At 37.0% G+C, this 14,786-nt stretch overlaps 1 protein-coding gene across 17 annotated transcripts in view; it reads right to left on the reverse strand.

The window, feature by feature from the left end:
- Positions 1-248: 248 nt before the first annotated feature.
- The window catches only part of tcf12 (transcription factor 12), a 141,274-nt gene continuing 126,736 nt past the window's right edge, over positions 249-14,786 (reverse strand). For 16 of the 17 annotated variants that reach the window (XM_055661230.1, XM_055661239.1, XM_055661235.1 and 13 more), the window contains 5 exons: positions 6,976-7,090; positions 6,701-6,863; positions 6,357-6,586; positions 4,248-4,398; positions 249-2,545 (listed from right to left, as the gene is read on the reverse strand). In XM_055661230.1, coding sequence (XP_055517205.1) covers positions 4,256-4,398; positions 6,357-6,586; positions 6,701-6,863; positions 6,976-7,090 — 651 coding nt within the window. In that variant the 3' untranslated portion in view covers positions 249-2,545; positions 4,248-4,255. The remainder of the gene's footprint in view (positions 2,546-4,247; positions 4,399-6,356; positions 6,587-6,700; positions 6,864-6,975; positions 7,091-14,786) is intronic. The other variant, XM_055661231.1, reaches the window with a different exon arrangement.

Raw genomic sequence — 14,786 nt, forward strand, 5'->3', positions numbered from 1 at the left:
CAGAACAAAATTATTTTGATTTATAAAATTAGCAACAATGATTGTTCACTTAAAGACTCAAATGAAAAGAACATACCAGCCGTTTTATTCAAAACAAGTGGAATGTTTTGAAATAAATAAACGAATAACTAAGTGAAGTCATCCCACCAGTATTCCTGCAACGGGCAATTCCCATCACTGGGCAAACCTATGCAAAGATTTTTATATTTATTCTAAATTATTAATTCACAAAGAAACATTAAATCTCATTGGTCTTGTTAAAAAAGATGGCACATTTATTGCTATATAAATGTTATATATACATATTATGGTTTATGTTGTCACTAACAGAAATCTTTTTCTTCTTGCTGTTGTGTAGAAAGGTTCATCAACAATACCTTAAATTTGACACGGGTACAAATCTGCATCAACCAACAATGGAAACTGGAGAACAAGATGTGAAGCAACTTATCTCAGACATTTAGCTTGGACAATACTCCAGAGGTACTACACAGATTAGCTAGAACCTACAATGTTCTTAGGATGCTATTTTATTTTCTGATATTAATGGACAGGTTATGGTAAATAACCCTACACTTCTGCTACCTAATATAGTAAAATAAAGTAAGAAACTTTTTTTACTGAAAACTTTTGATTTCAAAAATCTAGAAAGAGTAATATTTAGAATTCAAGAAATTTTCTTACAAGATTATTGTATAAAAGACTAGCTACAGTGAAAAATAAGCCAAATGTTTCTTTTTTTTTCTTCTTTTTGAAGCAAAGCTTCTGGGCATAATGCATCTATTATAGCCAATGGGAAAGAAAGCTTAGAACCAGGCTTGGAAGAAAAGGCCAGAACGTGTCACGAGATCACTTTAGCACGTTTTAAGCAGCTGTTAGCCCAAACAACAAACTGAACAAGGCCACAAATACAGAAAAATAGGTGTTAACTGGTTTTGAATTAGTCAACATGAATCAATTAGATAACAAAATCATACATAATTTGTCAAAAAATAATAATTCTTGGTAAATCCTTCAAATTCAAGTGTTTGGCATTCCTTTTAGCCCACCATGGCAACTTGCACGAATTTTGCTCTTCAGTTGCCTTAGTGCCCAGAACAAAGGAATGCATTTGTTAATTCTGTTGAACCAATTGCCAACATTCAGATAACAGTGAGAAACCTTGTCAGATACTTTCTCTTCTATATTCCTTTTCAATGGAAGACAGTTTACATGGAAGTTAAGGAACTTGAATCCACACAGAAAAAAAAATGGAGACCAGCCAAAAGGAAACGCAAAGAAATTCCAAGTGGTTTAAAACAACTCATAGGAGTCTGTCATGATGGCTTCAAAAGGGCAGTTGCATTTAGGCTGCATCAGTCTCCGGATCGCTAGCCACTGACTAGCCATGCAGATAAGGAGATATCAAAAACAAAGTATGGTCTCAGAAAGCTGCTGACCATTGCTCTTCGTTCCCTCTAGATATTTTGTTAAGCTGACAGCACTTTGTTCTATGTCAGCACTACTGGCCCTGGTGATCCAAGGATTTTATCAGCTCCAACACTTTTTGAGCCTGAAACCTTTGTTTTACACCTGTGCTTAATTACAGCAAACACTTTCACATGTACTAAATGTAGTATTAAATGCTTGAAAAGACAAAGCAATTCTAAAATTAGTATTTTTCTAATTTACACTTCGCGTTACAAGTTTTACTATGAAGCCTAGAAGCTTAAAAGTTTGTATAATTACAAATAAAACAGATAAGCATGGGTATTTACTTGAAAGAATAAAGGAAGCTAACCTTATTTCAAGCTAAGTGATGCTGTGATCAGACCTGCCCTTTTTCAATAAAAACACATTCTGCTATTATAGCACTCTGCTCATGACACAGGCATTGAACATAATTTAGGGAAATAATAATTGTGACCATAACTGTTCAGATAACCAGAGAACAAAAAATAAATAAACACACTAACAAGGAATTTTCTGATACATGGAAAATGCTATTGGTGTGGCAAAAAGAATGGCGAAGACAACTAAGACTTCCCCTCCTTTTCTTAAGACACTAATAGGTTCTGGGAATGCTGGGGGTTAGTTAGAGGTCATTCCTATTTTGTTCTCTGTATGTGAACAGGTTTAACAGATACAAGCATCAGCCCAGCTGAAAATGAAAAATCAGATTTTAACATTTCCCTTTCAAAGTAGACCGTATAGTTCAGTAGCAATAAATAATTTTTGTCTTAAATGCATTTCATCAACCAACAAGTTTAGGCACAAGGCAACTTCCACGAAAATTGGGATAATTGCAACAGTCTCTGATTGTGTGGAAGCAATACTGCTTGCAACAGATTGATATGTACTGTGGACCAAAATTCAGATTCGGGTCAAATAAGTTTTCAGCGGGCTGAATATGATGCCATATTGATCAAGAGATTGCTTCTGGGTTTCTGTTTCAAGTGCGTTAAGTATTCCAACTGTGACTTTATGAAAGAAAGTTAGTTGGCTGGGTCCTTGTATGGAAAGATGACTCATTTGCAATTTTACAAAACCAATCCAGACTTTTGACCTGCAAGAAAAAAATTAAAGATTCAGTAACTTTGTAATCAAACCCAAGAAAAATGACATTGATTATGAACATGAATAAACATTGGAGTTAAACCCTAAAGGGCCTGTCAAATGTACTCAATTATTTCAGCGACTTGCTGGCACCCGTCATCGTCGCAGCAGGTCGCCGAAAATTTTCAACATGTTGAAAATCCAGAGGCGACCAGAAAAAGGTACGACTCTTTGGGACACTATAAACGACCATACAGGAGTCACGTCCATAGGGAAGTCGCCGAAAAAAAATTGCGTAAGTGGGACGGCCCCCTAAGTATGCTCAATTTATATCTCACACTTTGTTTAGTATGTTAAACTTTGAAATAGGTTACATAGCTCATGTTCAATAATCCTTGGATTTTTGTGAGCCTCTTCAAAATCTTTGTATCTATCCTGCATAGTTTTCATGTGAAAACTGATCAATGGATTCAATGCTTTTTTCATTTGTTTAATAATTTAAACAAATGAAATTTAAAAACAAAAAATTTAAATATCAGCTAGAACTGCTCATATTTCATTTCATAATTTCTTCTGGAATTGGTTCGTTGCTTGTAAACACAGAACTGTTAAATGCACATATCTTCATGAATCAAATTACTGCAGAGTTCACAGACCAAAGTGCCAATGTTTTCATTCTGCTGTGAATTCATTCAATTTAATTCTGCAAGTTCTTGCACTTAATTCACGCCAAATTTCTGGAAGAATATTTTTTGTAGCTATAATACTTTCCCATCAGAACATGGGGAATTCCACCCTTTCCATTCGTTCTGGAACTGAAACCCAACAACTGCAGCACACCACATAATATTGATAATGTTCATTAAACATTCCATGCACATTACTTAGAACACATTGTAAAACTAAACCTCACTAGTTTTCATATGTCCATATAAACTTCATAGCTTTCATATGCCCAAAAGAAGCCCAAGTTGCTACATATGCAAGTATTTTTAGGGCAATGTCAGGCTCATTTTTCAAAATTACATAAGCTTGAAGGAGCGGTGATTTAAAGAGACCATAAAATATCTAGATATCTGCTGATGGAATCTGTTAATGGATTGCATGGATACATCAATTAACCACTGCCCATGTTCATTTTACAAATCTACACAGAGTTAAAATACTGGATCATGCATGTAATTTATTTATTTAGTGAATGCAAAAAGAGCCAAGCAACAGGCTGACTTGCAATGTTCAATCTTGTAACTGCACACAAATTTGGTAAGGACATTCACATATTGCTCTGCCTCATCATTACTATAAGGAGGATTAACAACAAACTCCATAATGATGGAAGCTGTAGTCTTTGGATAATTCTGAAAATTTGTTCAGCATACCATCTAATTATATACTACATCTCTATACCTTGAGCACCACTGAAGGGGCAAAATATAAAACGTATTCTAAAGTGCCTTGATTAATGTTTTGAAACATTTAAAGCTAACGAGGAATGCAGAATAATCACTACAACATTTTACACAATGTTATAAATGTATTTCACACTTGGTATGAGCTTTTTAAACTAAGCGAGAGCTCCTTAGTTTCAGTATTTTCCCCTCACGATTACACAATACACCCACTTGAAAATTATTGCAAAAAAGGGGAGAAAAGAGAGAGTGAAAAAGGTGAAGCAAAAGTGTGATTTTAGCTTTAACAGTTTGTTGGAGTACCTGGCAGTTTACATATGACCCATAGGGTTGGTAGTGTCACTGAGTCCAGAGTGAACTGCAGGATGTGCTGCTGGTGCCTCTGCCGATGCGGCAGATGCCTTCTCCTCTTCTCTCCTTTTAAGGCAGGCTGCTTTTGGGTTCAAGTTCCTCTCTGCACGTTGAAAATAATAAGTACATGCACACTAAATAGATGCCAAAATAATTCACGGTTGTTACAAGGTAAAGGCGCATAAACCTCCAAGTGCATAGTTTACTAACACAATCTGAACACTGGAGCCATTACATATCAGTGATATCTCTTATTTATCTGAGGGACAAATTCTTAAAGCCAGGTAAAATTTCCAATGAGACAGCCTGCAAAACGTTGGTTTCTCCAACCGAGAGTCTTTGATGTGAGAAATGATCACGATGCCTCAATTAATTCATATGGAATGAAATGCAAATGTGGAACAGCAGCAGGCCATTGAATCTCTCAAATCAAATCCAGCATTCAACAAGATCATGGCAGATCTGTCACCACGAGCTCACCTTTGTCCCACATTCATTTTCCCCCCCTTCTTATTCGATACAGAAAAATAATACACAACAAACACTACTTTGAAGTGGTGTCACAGCTGCAATATATGACTGTATTTTGAGTACAATTTAGTTATCCATTACTGCCAGCAGATGAGATGATGATCATATCTGAACATGTAACTTTAAATGTAACAGCCAGTTTGCTTACGGCAAATTTCACACAAACACCAATAGGTTACTGACCATTTCATCTGCCAGGGGTGCTAGTTTATTTTCAAGTATTTTCAAAGCATGAGAGAAATCTCCTCCGTTCTCATTTGAAATAAATGCCAAGAGACTTTTTTTTAATTAAATGCGCTTATGAGGGCAACAAGGATTTTTATTTTTATTTTGATATCTCAGCTGAAGGATTTGTATTTTGATATCTCAGCAGGTTCTGTTTGAATTACTTGCACAGGATTTATCGAGTCTCTGGCCAGGACAAACTGACAACTATCTCTCCAGCCCAAGAGTAAAGAGCAACACCAATGAAGTCACGCTTCATACTTTTCTGAGAATAGGGTAGCTAAAGGAGAGTATCACAAATTGAAGAGTATCACATTACCAAGGTCAACAACAGGAAGCATAGAGGGCCCTATTTAAAGATATACTATGAAAGATTACTGCAACAGGGATAAGTGAGTCAGGAATAAATCTCCCAGTCACAGAGAAAATGAACCTGAGATTTGCAAAGAAACTGATGGTCACTTGCCCAGCAGGTCACTCTTGGGTACTGAGTGAGTGTGTCTCATTAGGTATCTCAACCAGTTGTCAAATCCATAAAAAGTTGTTTGCATTCCTAACAACAGAGGTACCAGTCTAGCTTCAATAATGGATATAAATAATAGGGGTTGTTATTTATTGGAGTACCTATTACTGCATCAAAAGCCCCCACAACATAGAAAGGGTCATTGCAATTGTGGAACAATTGGGAGAAGATGCATTTAAAAAGCTCTATGCAATGTTCTCTCATCTAACGCTGGTTTATATAATTCCCACTCCTTCAGATTACAGGTTACCCCCCCTGCATTGCATAGAGATTGCATTTCTTGAAAATGGTCCAAATCACAATATTCCGCAATGGGAAGCCATGTTACCTGCACACTCGTCAGGAAACGGCAGTTAACATTTTTGCATTAATTTATTTTTTCACATAGAAACCCTGAGAACGAATTCTGCATCTTAAATATTTGGGGAGTGATTGTGAGTTCTGTCAGAATGAATATCCATTACCCAAAAGACAGTAGCACAATGTTCACCTTCATATGGTTTGACAGGAAGCGTGCGCAGTTTAGTTCCTTCCTCAAACATGTCTCCTATACAGCAGGGAAGTTGACAATCAACATTATCCTATCTCAGACATGCAAAGGCTATTGCTGGGTGGAAAATCTGGGCAGGGGAGGTTATTTTGAGTACAATTTAGTTATCCATTACTGCCAGCAGATGAGATGATGATCATATCTGAACATGTAACTTTAAATGTAAACAGCTCTGACGATGCTGATAAATTACTGATCATCAAATTTAATAGTAAACCAAAGGCCTACTGACCTCGAACTTGATGTTCCAAGTTAAGGATGACGGTAACTGCCTGATGAAGAATAAGTAGTTTGGTTTGGGGTTTTTCACTTTTCAAGTGAAGTTGACACATTCGTCCAAGCTCTTTAAATGCTTCATTGATGTCTCTAACACGGAGACGCTCTCTGGCATTATTTGCCATTCTCCTATCACGCTCTCTTTCTGCTTTTTGCTCAGGATTAAGGTCCTCATCTTCATGTTGACTGTAAGTAATCAGTAAGAGATTGGAGTAAGTGCTAGTAATGTATGACATTCAAGTGAAACCAGGATACACATCTACTACTGCCAAAAGGTAATTACGCATATCATAGACTTACCTTGACCTTCCTCTAGATGGCATCTTGGGATCATTTTTGCATCCTTCATCATCTGACCTCTTATCGTCGGAAGAGAAGGAATCGTTTGTGTTCTCATCTTTCTCTTCTGTTTTGACTTCTGGAGGACCCAAGATAGCAGAGTGACTTTGTAAACTTGACAGACCTGTGCAAAAAATATATTCATCCCAAGATAAAAACACTTTCTAATTGTAAACTAAAAATAATTAGGGAGTTAGAATTCATAATCAGTAAAATAACATAATTTAAAAAAATACCTCTGTAGTTATCCTGTGCCTGGTTATTTATTTCTGCACTTGAAGGGGGGGCTGTATTGGGGAGGATCGAATGGTTGCTATGGAGACCGACAGTTTCATCCCGATGAGAACCAACCTACAAAAGATGACAATTTAAGCCTTTAAGCCATAATCCAATTAATTTAAGCATAAAAATATCAACAAGAGAATCAATATTCCGCTGCTTAGATATAAATTGTTTAATAAATGTATACAGAAATGTACAAAAACTAAATTGAATACAGCCAAATTTATATAATTATTAGCTGGGCACAGTGAAGGAGACTTGAGATAATACAAAAGTACAACATTTCTACTGCTTTCCCAGCTCATATTATGTATAACTGTAATCAAATAAAAAGACAATATGAATATCCTATTCCAGTGCTTTCTTATTCAATTCTTATACCTATTTAACTTAATTTTCTCTATTTTCGCAAGTTGAACTCCACCCTCCACAATATCCTCTTCAGTTTGGCCTACAGACTTCAAAAGTTTTGAAATGATCAATTGAGATCAGAAAGTTTGAAAAGTGTGGTTGAACAGAGCTAAAACAGAGAAATTCAACACGAAGTACAAATGCAGACTACCAAACTACATGTAGAACTGAATCTCAAATTTATGAGTTGAATACTGAAACTACACATAATGCAACTAAAAACTCCTTAATCCTAGGATATTCCCTAGGACATTGAGGGAAGTAAGTGTAGAAATAGCAGGGGCTATGACAGAAATATTTCAAATGTCATTAGAAACGGGAATAGTGCCGGAGGATTGGCGTACTGCGCATGTTGTTCCATTGTTTAAAAAGGGGTCTAAGAGTAAACCTAGCAATTATAGACCTGTTAGTTTGACGTCAGCGGTTGGTAAATTAATGGAAAGGATACTTAGAGATAATATATATAAGCATCTGGATAAACAGGGTCTGATTAGGAACAGTCAACATGGATTTGTGCCTGGAAGGTCATGTTTGACTAATCTTCTTGAATTTTTTGAAGAGGTTACTCGGGAGATTGATGAGGGTAAAGCAGTGGATGGTGTATATATGGACTTCAGTAAGGTTGGTTAAGAAGGTTCAATGGTTGGGTATTAATGGTGGAGTAGCAAGATGGATTCAACAGTGGCTGAATGGGAGATGCCAGAGAGTAATGGTGGATGGTTGTTTGTCAGGTTGGAGGCCAGTGACTAGTGGGATGCCACAGGGATCTGTGTTGGGTCCACTGTTGTTTGTCATGTACATCAATGATCTGGATGATGGTGTGGTAAATTGGATTAGTAAGTATGCAGATGATACTAAGATAGGTGGGGTTGTGGATAATGAAGTAGATTTTCAAAGTCTACAGAGAGATTTATGCCAGTTGGAAGAGTGGGCTGAAATATCGCAGATGGAGTTTAATGCTGATAAGTGTGAGGTGCTACATCTTGGCAGGACAAATCAAAATAGGACGTACATGGTAAATGGTAAGGAATTGAGAATGCAGGTGAACAGAGGGATCTGGGAATAACTGTGCACAGTTCCCTGAAAGTGGAATCTCATGTAGATAGGGTGGTAAAGAAAGTTTTTGGTGTGCTGGTCTTTATAAATCAGAGCATTGAGTATAGAAGTTGGGATGTAATGTTAAAATTGTACAAGGCATTGGTGAGGCCAATTCTGGAGTATGGTGTACAATTTTGGTCGCCTAATTATAGGAAGGATGTCAACAAAAATAGAGAGAGTACTGACGAGTGTGCAGGTAACATGGCTTCCCATTGCGGAATATTGTGATTTGGACCATTTACTAAAATGTTGCCTGGGTTTCAGCAACTAAGTTACAGAGAAAGGTTGAACAAGTTAGGGCTTTATTCTTTGGAGCGCAGAAGGTTAAGGGGGGACTTGATAGATGTCTTTAAAATGATGAGAGGGATAAACAGAGTTGACGTGGATAAGGCTTTCCCACTGAGAGTAGGGAAGATTCAAACAAGGGGACATGACTTGAGAATTAAGGGACAGACGTTTAGGGGTAACATGAGGGGGAACTTCTTTACTCAGAGAGTGGTGGCTGTGTGGAATGAGCTTCCAGTGAAGGTGGTGGAGGCAGGTACGTTTTTATAATTTAAAAATAAATTGGATAGTTATATGGACGGGAAAGGAATGGAGGGTTATGGTCTGAGCGCAGGTATATGGGACTAGGGGAGAATACGTGTTCGGCACGGACTAGAAGGGTCGAGATGGCCTGTTTCCGTGCTGTAATTGTTATATGGTTAAAGGCAGAAGTACAACTAATATTCCATTACAATCTGCTCCTGTTGTACAATCAGGATCTGATGGGCTGATTTAATATATTTTAGCAAAATATTAATATTGATTTATGCACCACAGCTGTTACAGTGTGATACAAATTACATTTTCGAAAGGTTCCAAAGTATTTTAAATGAAAACTAATCTAACTAGGTTAGAGCATATTTTAATACACAAGAAAATCTAACTATACAGAAAAACTTTCAAATGTACGATGAAAGGGGCAGGAGCAGGTTTCCAAATACTTTGTTGCTAATTATAAAGGAAGATGAAAAACAACAAATTCCATGAAGAGTTCACAGTTGTATCATTGTATCATGTTTTTGACTGCAGCGTTACAACGTTATCTTTTTTCCACACACAAAGGACAGTAAATTGACAAACACACTCCTGCACAATGTTGAAAATAATTCAATGATTTTCACATCAAGACAGATACGTTTCTGCTGACCAAGGAAGTCAATGGATATGGAGCCAAGACAGAGAGGATTTATTCAGATCCAAAGCCAGTTGGCTAGTTATAACCAGGGAAGCTGTCTCTGCAATCTCCAGACAGCTTTCTCCTGCAATAAAGAGCCCAGCAAATCATGGTTTCACTGTATTTGTTGAAAGGTACATGTATTAAAATATGACTAAAGTCAGCGGATCACCAATTTAGGTTTAAATTAATTCCACCATTACTCATTTTCAGCTTGATCACACAGATAATAATAATACATTTTATTTGTGGGCGCCTTTCAAAAGTCTCAAAGACACCTTACAGAATTTAACAAGCGTAAAAAACATAATCAGAGTAAAATAAATAATAAAGACATAACCAATACACAAATTAACGACAGAATTCGATCCAAAGACAAAAAAAATCAAAAACACAATGTGAAGAGAGAGCAGCGGCAGCTAAACCGCGCCAGCGTACACTCTCCCTTCCGACAGCCATCTTGGACACAAACTAAAATAATCACTTATACACAAAAATCATCCCCCCCACAATGGTTACCACTGTGGGGGAAGACTCAATGTCCAGTCCCCATCCCCAGTTCTCCCAAAGTCAGATGTCATCAAAAGTTTAATCGGCACAAATTAAAAGGTCTGTATTTCATAGGAAAATATGATATATTTCATAGACAAGTACTACTTTTAATTATGTACTTTAAATAGAATTATGCACTTCAGAAAGGATTTTTTAAAATGCAAAATATCTTTTTACAAGTACTTGCATTGCGAACATCTATTCACGCTGGTCACCATAATCAACTGAGGTGAAGTCTAACAAATCTAATGCTTTTGCTTCACTATAATAATTGCTTGGAATTTACTGGTCCTACCATTGTCTCCTGTAATTAAGCACACATCACTGCATGACAGAAAGTCAAAGGTATATCAATATCATGGTTGATTTGGATTTCCAAATGTATGGGGGGTATTGGAGGGATTGTCAAACCAGGTATGTTGTTTGTCATAGCAATGCACATAATATTCCAAAACAACTAGGAAAGCACAAGATCCATTTCAATAGATTTTCTGAAGTTAATACCTTATGCAGTGTGTAAATCATTATTCAGGAGTCAAGAGTGAAGTGTGGTTTAATTGTGGCATGTACCAGCAATTGAATAATGAAATTGTTCTTTTCAGCAGCATAACGGGCCCAAAATCGCAACACACCAATAAAAAGTAATTATATAAAGCATTATATAAGCTAATAACTGTAATACTAGGTAGACATAACAGTACAAAACAGAAGTCTGTAGTGCAACCATAGCTCCAATCCACAGAAGTATATAGTTGCTGAGATGAGTGTTGTGTTGTATTTAAAAGCCTAATAATTGCTAGGAAGCAATTCTTGAACCTGGTTATCATGGTTTTCAGGCTCCTGTACCTTCTTCTCAATGGTAGGAACGATATGAGAGCATGGCCGGGTTGGCGTGGGTCTTTGATGATATTGGCTGCCTTTTTGAGGCGGTGCCTCCTTCAGATTCTTTGGATGGTGGGATGGTCATAACTTGTGATGGACTTAGCAGTGTCTACCACTCTGTAATCTCCGTCAGTCCTTGGCATTCGAGATGCCAAACCAGGCGTGCAGTTTTATCTCTCTACCATGCACCTGTAGTTCAATGGAGTATCCATCAACAGACCATATCTTCGCAATCTTCTAGGGAAGCAGAGACACTGATGAGCTTTCTTTGTCATTCATCAATATGCACACTGAGGAACTTGAAGATCATTAGATGGGAGCAGAATTAGCCCTTTCATGTCTACTCTGCTATTCAAACATTGCTCATCTATGTCTTCCTCCTAACCCCATTCTCCTGCCTTCTCCCCATAACCTCTGACACCCATATTAATCAAGAATCTATCTCTGCCTTACTTTGCCTCCACAGCCTTCTGTGGCAAAGAATGTCACAGATTCACCATCAAGAAGTTGACTCTTTCCACCCCTGTCCATCAATGAAAACAGGCTTGTGGGTCTTCTCCTTTCACCTCCTGATGTCAACAATCAGCTCCTTGGTCCAGCTGATAAGAGATCAATTTTGTTGTTCTGGAACCATTCAATCAGATTTTCAGTCTCCCTTCTGTACTCTGACTCATTATTGCCGAATATTCGTCCAACAATGGTGGAATTGTCGGCAAATTTAAAGATGGCATAGGAACTGGAGAACGTGGAATGTAGAACAGGAGACTGAGTACACAGCCTTGAGGTGTTCCTCTGTTGACATTTATCGAGGAGGAAGTGTTGTCAATTAATACTGATTGTGGTCTGTCAATGAGGAAATTAAGGATCCAGTTATGGAAATTGGATGAGCAGGGACCAGTATTCTGAGTCTGATATGTTTGGAGGGGATGATGGTGTTGAATGCTGAGCTGCAGGCGATGAAGAACAATCTGGCGTACATGGTCTTAAGTGGTCTAGTGATTAGTAAAGGGCTATTGAGCTTGGAATAAGAAATAAGGAAAGACAAAGGCTTATAATATTTAAAACAAAATCAGAGTAGTTTCACCTGAGGCTAGGAAATTATGAAAAGAAGTTTAGATATATTCCCAATCTACATCAAGCTATAGCTTCTGGGACTGAACCTACAGTATTTTGACTCAAGTAATCTAATATCTACCAAGGTAAAAATCTCAAGTCTTCCCTCGTAGGCAATAAATGAGAAATTGTGTCTTCCTCGGACAAAAGTTCTGCTTGCTCATGTACAGTGCCAGAAACTCTCAGTTATTGACAAGCAGCTGGTCTTTAATGCAAGTTCAGGAAAACGTCATCGGATAGTCGAGTTAGAGATATTTAGCCAAATGTGTGCTTACATTACACTTGTCATGTCCTACATTACATTTCAAACAGTGATGGCATTTTAAAAAGCTTGCCAGTGCCTTTAAAAAGCGCTATGGGATGGGCTGTGTAAAAATAAACATATTTTTCCCATGCAAACGATTCGGCATCATTCAGGAACTCGGACCCCCCTCCCCCTATAGACTATTCCTTCGTTCGTGAGAAAAAAAAATCTCATATATATTTTTTAAACGATAAGAGATTTAAACAAAGGAGCATTACTCTCAACCAGTTCTAATTTTGACAAGCCCATTTGTGAGGATACATTTTTGGAGATGCATTCAGGCTCCAAGCATTAATCATATTTATAAATAAGAATTACATAATTCCCTCAGTATTAGGGCAAGATGAGCATAATTACCATCAATTTCCAATCAGTATACATGAGATATATTCGCCTTCCATAATCCAATAAAAAGGCAATTATGCTCTAATCCTAGATAGCAGCAAAAAACTGCCAACACAGTACATTTATTAAGGCATGTAAACAGTACAGATTCAATTTGCTCAATCCCAATAAATCACATAATCCCTATTTCTGTACAAAATCCTTTTCTAACCCACATAAGTAAACGCTAGGTAACCTGGTCTCACAGGGACTTCAAACTCAATTAGTGGTCATTGTTAACGGTAGCAGCAGCCTCCAGTAAGGACATTTATGGAACAAATTTCAGTTTCTTTGTTCTCTAATTTTCTTTAAAATGGAATTTTGATGAAGATTTTTTTTGCACATGATCTGTCCCATCTTTTTTTACCATGGCTCAAGAGAATATGATTTAATTTTTTAAGGTTGTTTTGCATTGCAACCACCAACTGATAGATTCAGTACAGATTCCACATTAATACAATTCTGTATCTGATGTTTTCTTTATGGCTGAAATTAAAAAAAGTTTATAAAAATGTATTGATAGTTCTCTTTACAAAGGGTGATATATTAAACTCCAGCATTTAAAATTATCCCCTCTGAAGCCATTCTTTGATGACTCATCGCTCTTAATAACTAAAGGCTGCTTATTTCAGCCAGTCTGGGTGATAATCACATCATGAAAGTAAATGCGGTTAAAAATATAATTGAATCAATTCCACAATATAACTTGTATCCTGTTATATAATTGTGATTTATAATAAGAATCTGTATCGGCTGGTTCTCTGTTTGAATGGCGACTTGATCACAATTGAAAGCAGGAAAGAGCAGTCACGGCAATATAAACATGTCTTAAATCAATACACAACCGAGACCCATTCAAATGTTTTTTTAAAGAGAACAGTAGTTAAGATGGTTTACAGATTTTAACTTTTATGCAGACCAGATTATGATAGAAGAGTGCGGGGAGGAACAATGCTTTTTGATCATTCAGTATTTCCATCTGGTTTGACACAGATGCACACACATTTTCCATCTTCTCCAATTTTTATCCAACAACTAATTCATTTGCAATTCACCATTCCCCAAGAATATTCTCATCAACAAAATATGAAATAAGTGAACTGTTTTAAATATTAAAACATAATTTACTTTAAGAAAGAACAATAGGGTTTAAAAAAAATGATACCTCCAAGGGCAGCTTTTCATTTTAATACTGCTTACAGCAAATGGCTAACTGACCTAGATAGAGTGGATGTAGGGAAGATGTTTTAACTAGAAAGAGATTTGAGGACCAGAAGCCACAGCCTCAGTATAAAAGAACATATCTTTAGAATGGAGATGAGAAGGTATTGCTTTAGCCAAATGGTGGTGAATATGTGGAATCCATTGCCACAGACAGCAGAGGCTAGCCACAGACAGCAGAGGCTAATTCATCGGGTATTTTTAAAGCAGAGATTGATAGGTTCTTGATTACTAGAAGGGTGTCACAGGCTATGGGAGAAGGCAGGAGAATGGAGTTGAGTGAGAAAAAAAAGACTATGGTCCAAATTATCTAATTCTGCTCCTACTGTATTTTTTATGAACTTCAATCTTTTTGTTTTTCAGTTTTTGTAAAAATATACAACGTATTTTTTAAAAAAGAGCCAAAACTGGGTCCAAAGACTGAGAGGGCATATGTTATATGAAACAAGCTGCCATAAATAGCCGAGGCAGATATAATTACGTTTGGATACATGGATAGGGAAGAAGTAGAGTGATGCAGGTCAATGCAGACATATGGGATTGGCGTAGAAAGGCATCATGGTAGGCATGGATGAGGTGGT

This window comes from Leucoraja erinacea, chromosome 33 (assembly GCF_028641065.1).
Source record: "Leucoraja erinacea ecotype New England chromosome 33, Leri_hhj_1, whole genome shotgun sequence".
Taxonomy (NCBI): Eukaryota; Metazoa; Chordata; class Chondrichthyes; order Rajiformes; family Rajidae; genus Leucoraja; species Leucoraja erinaceus.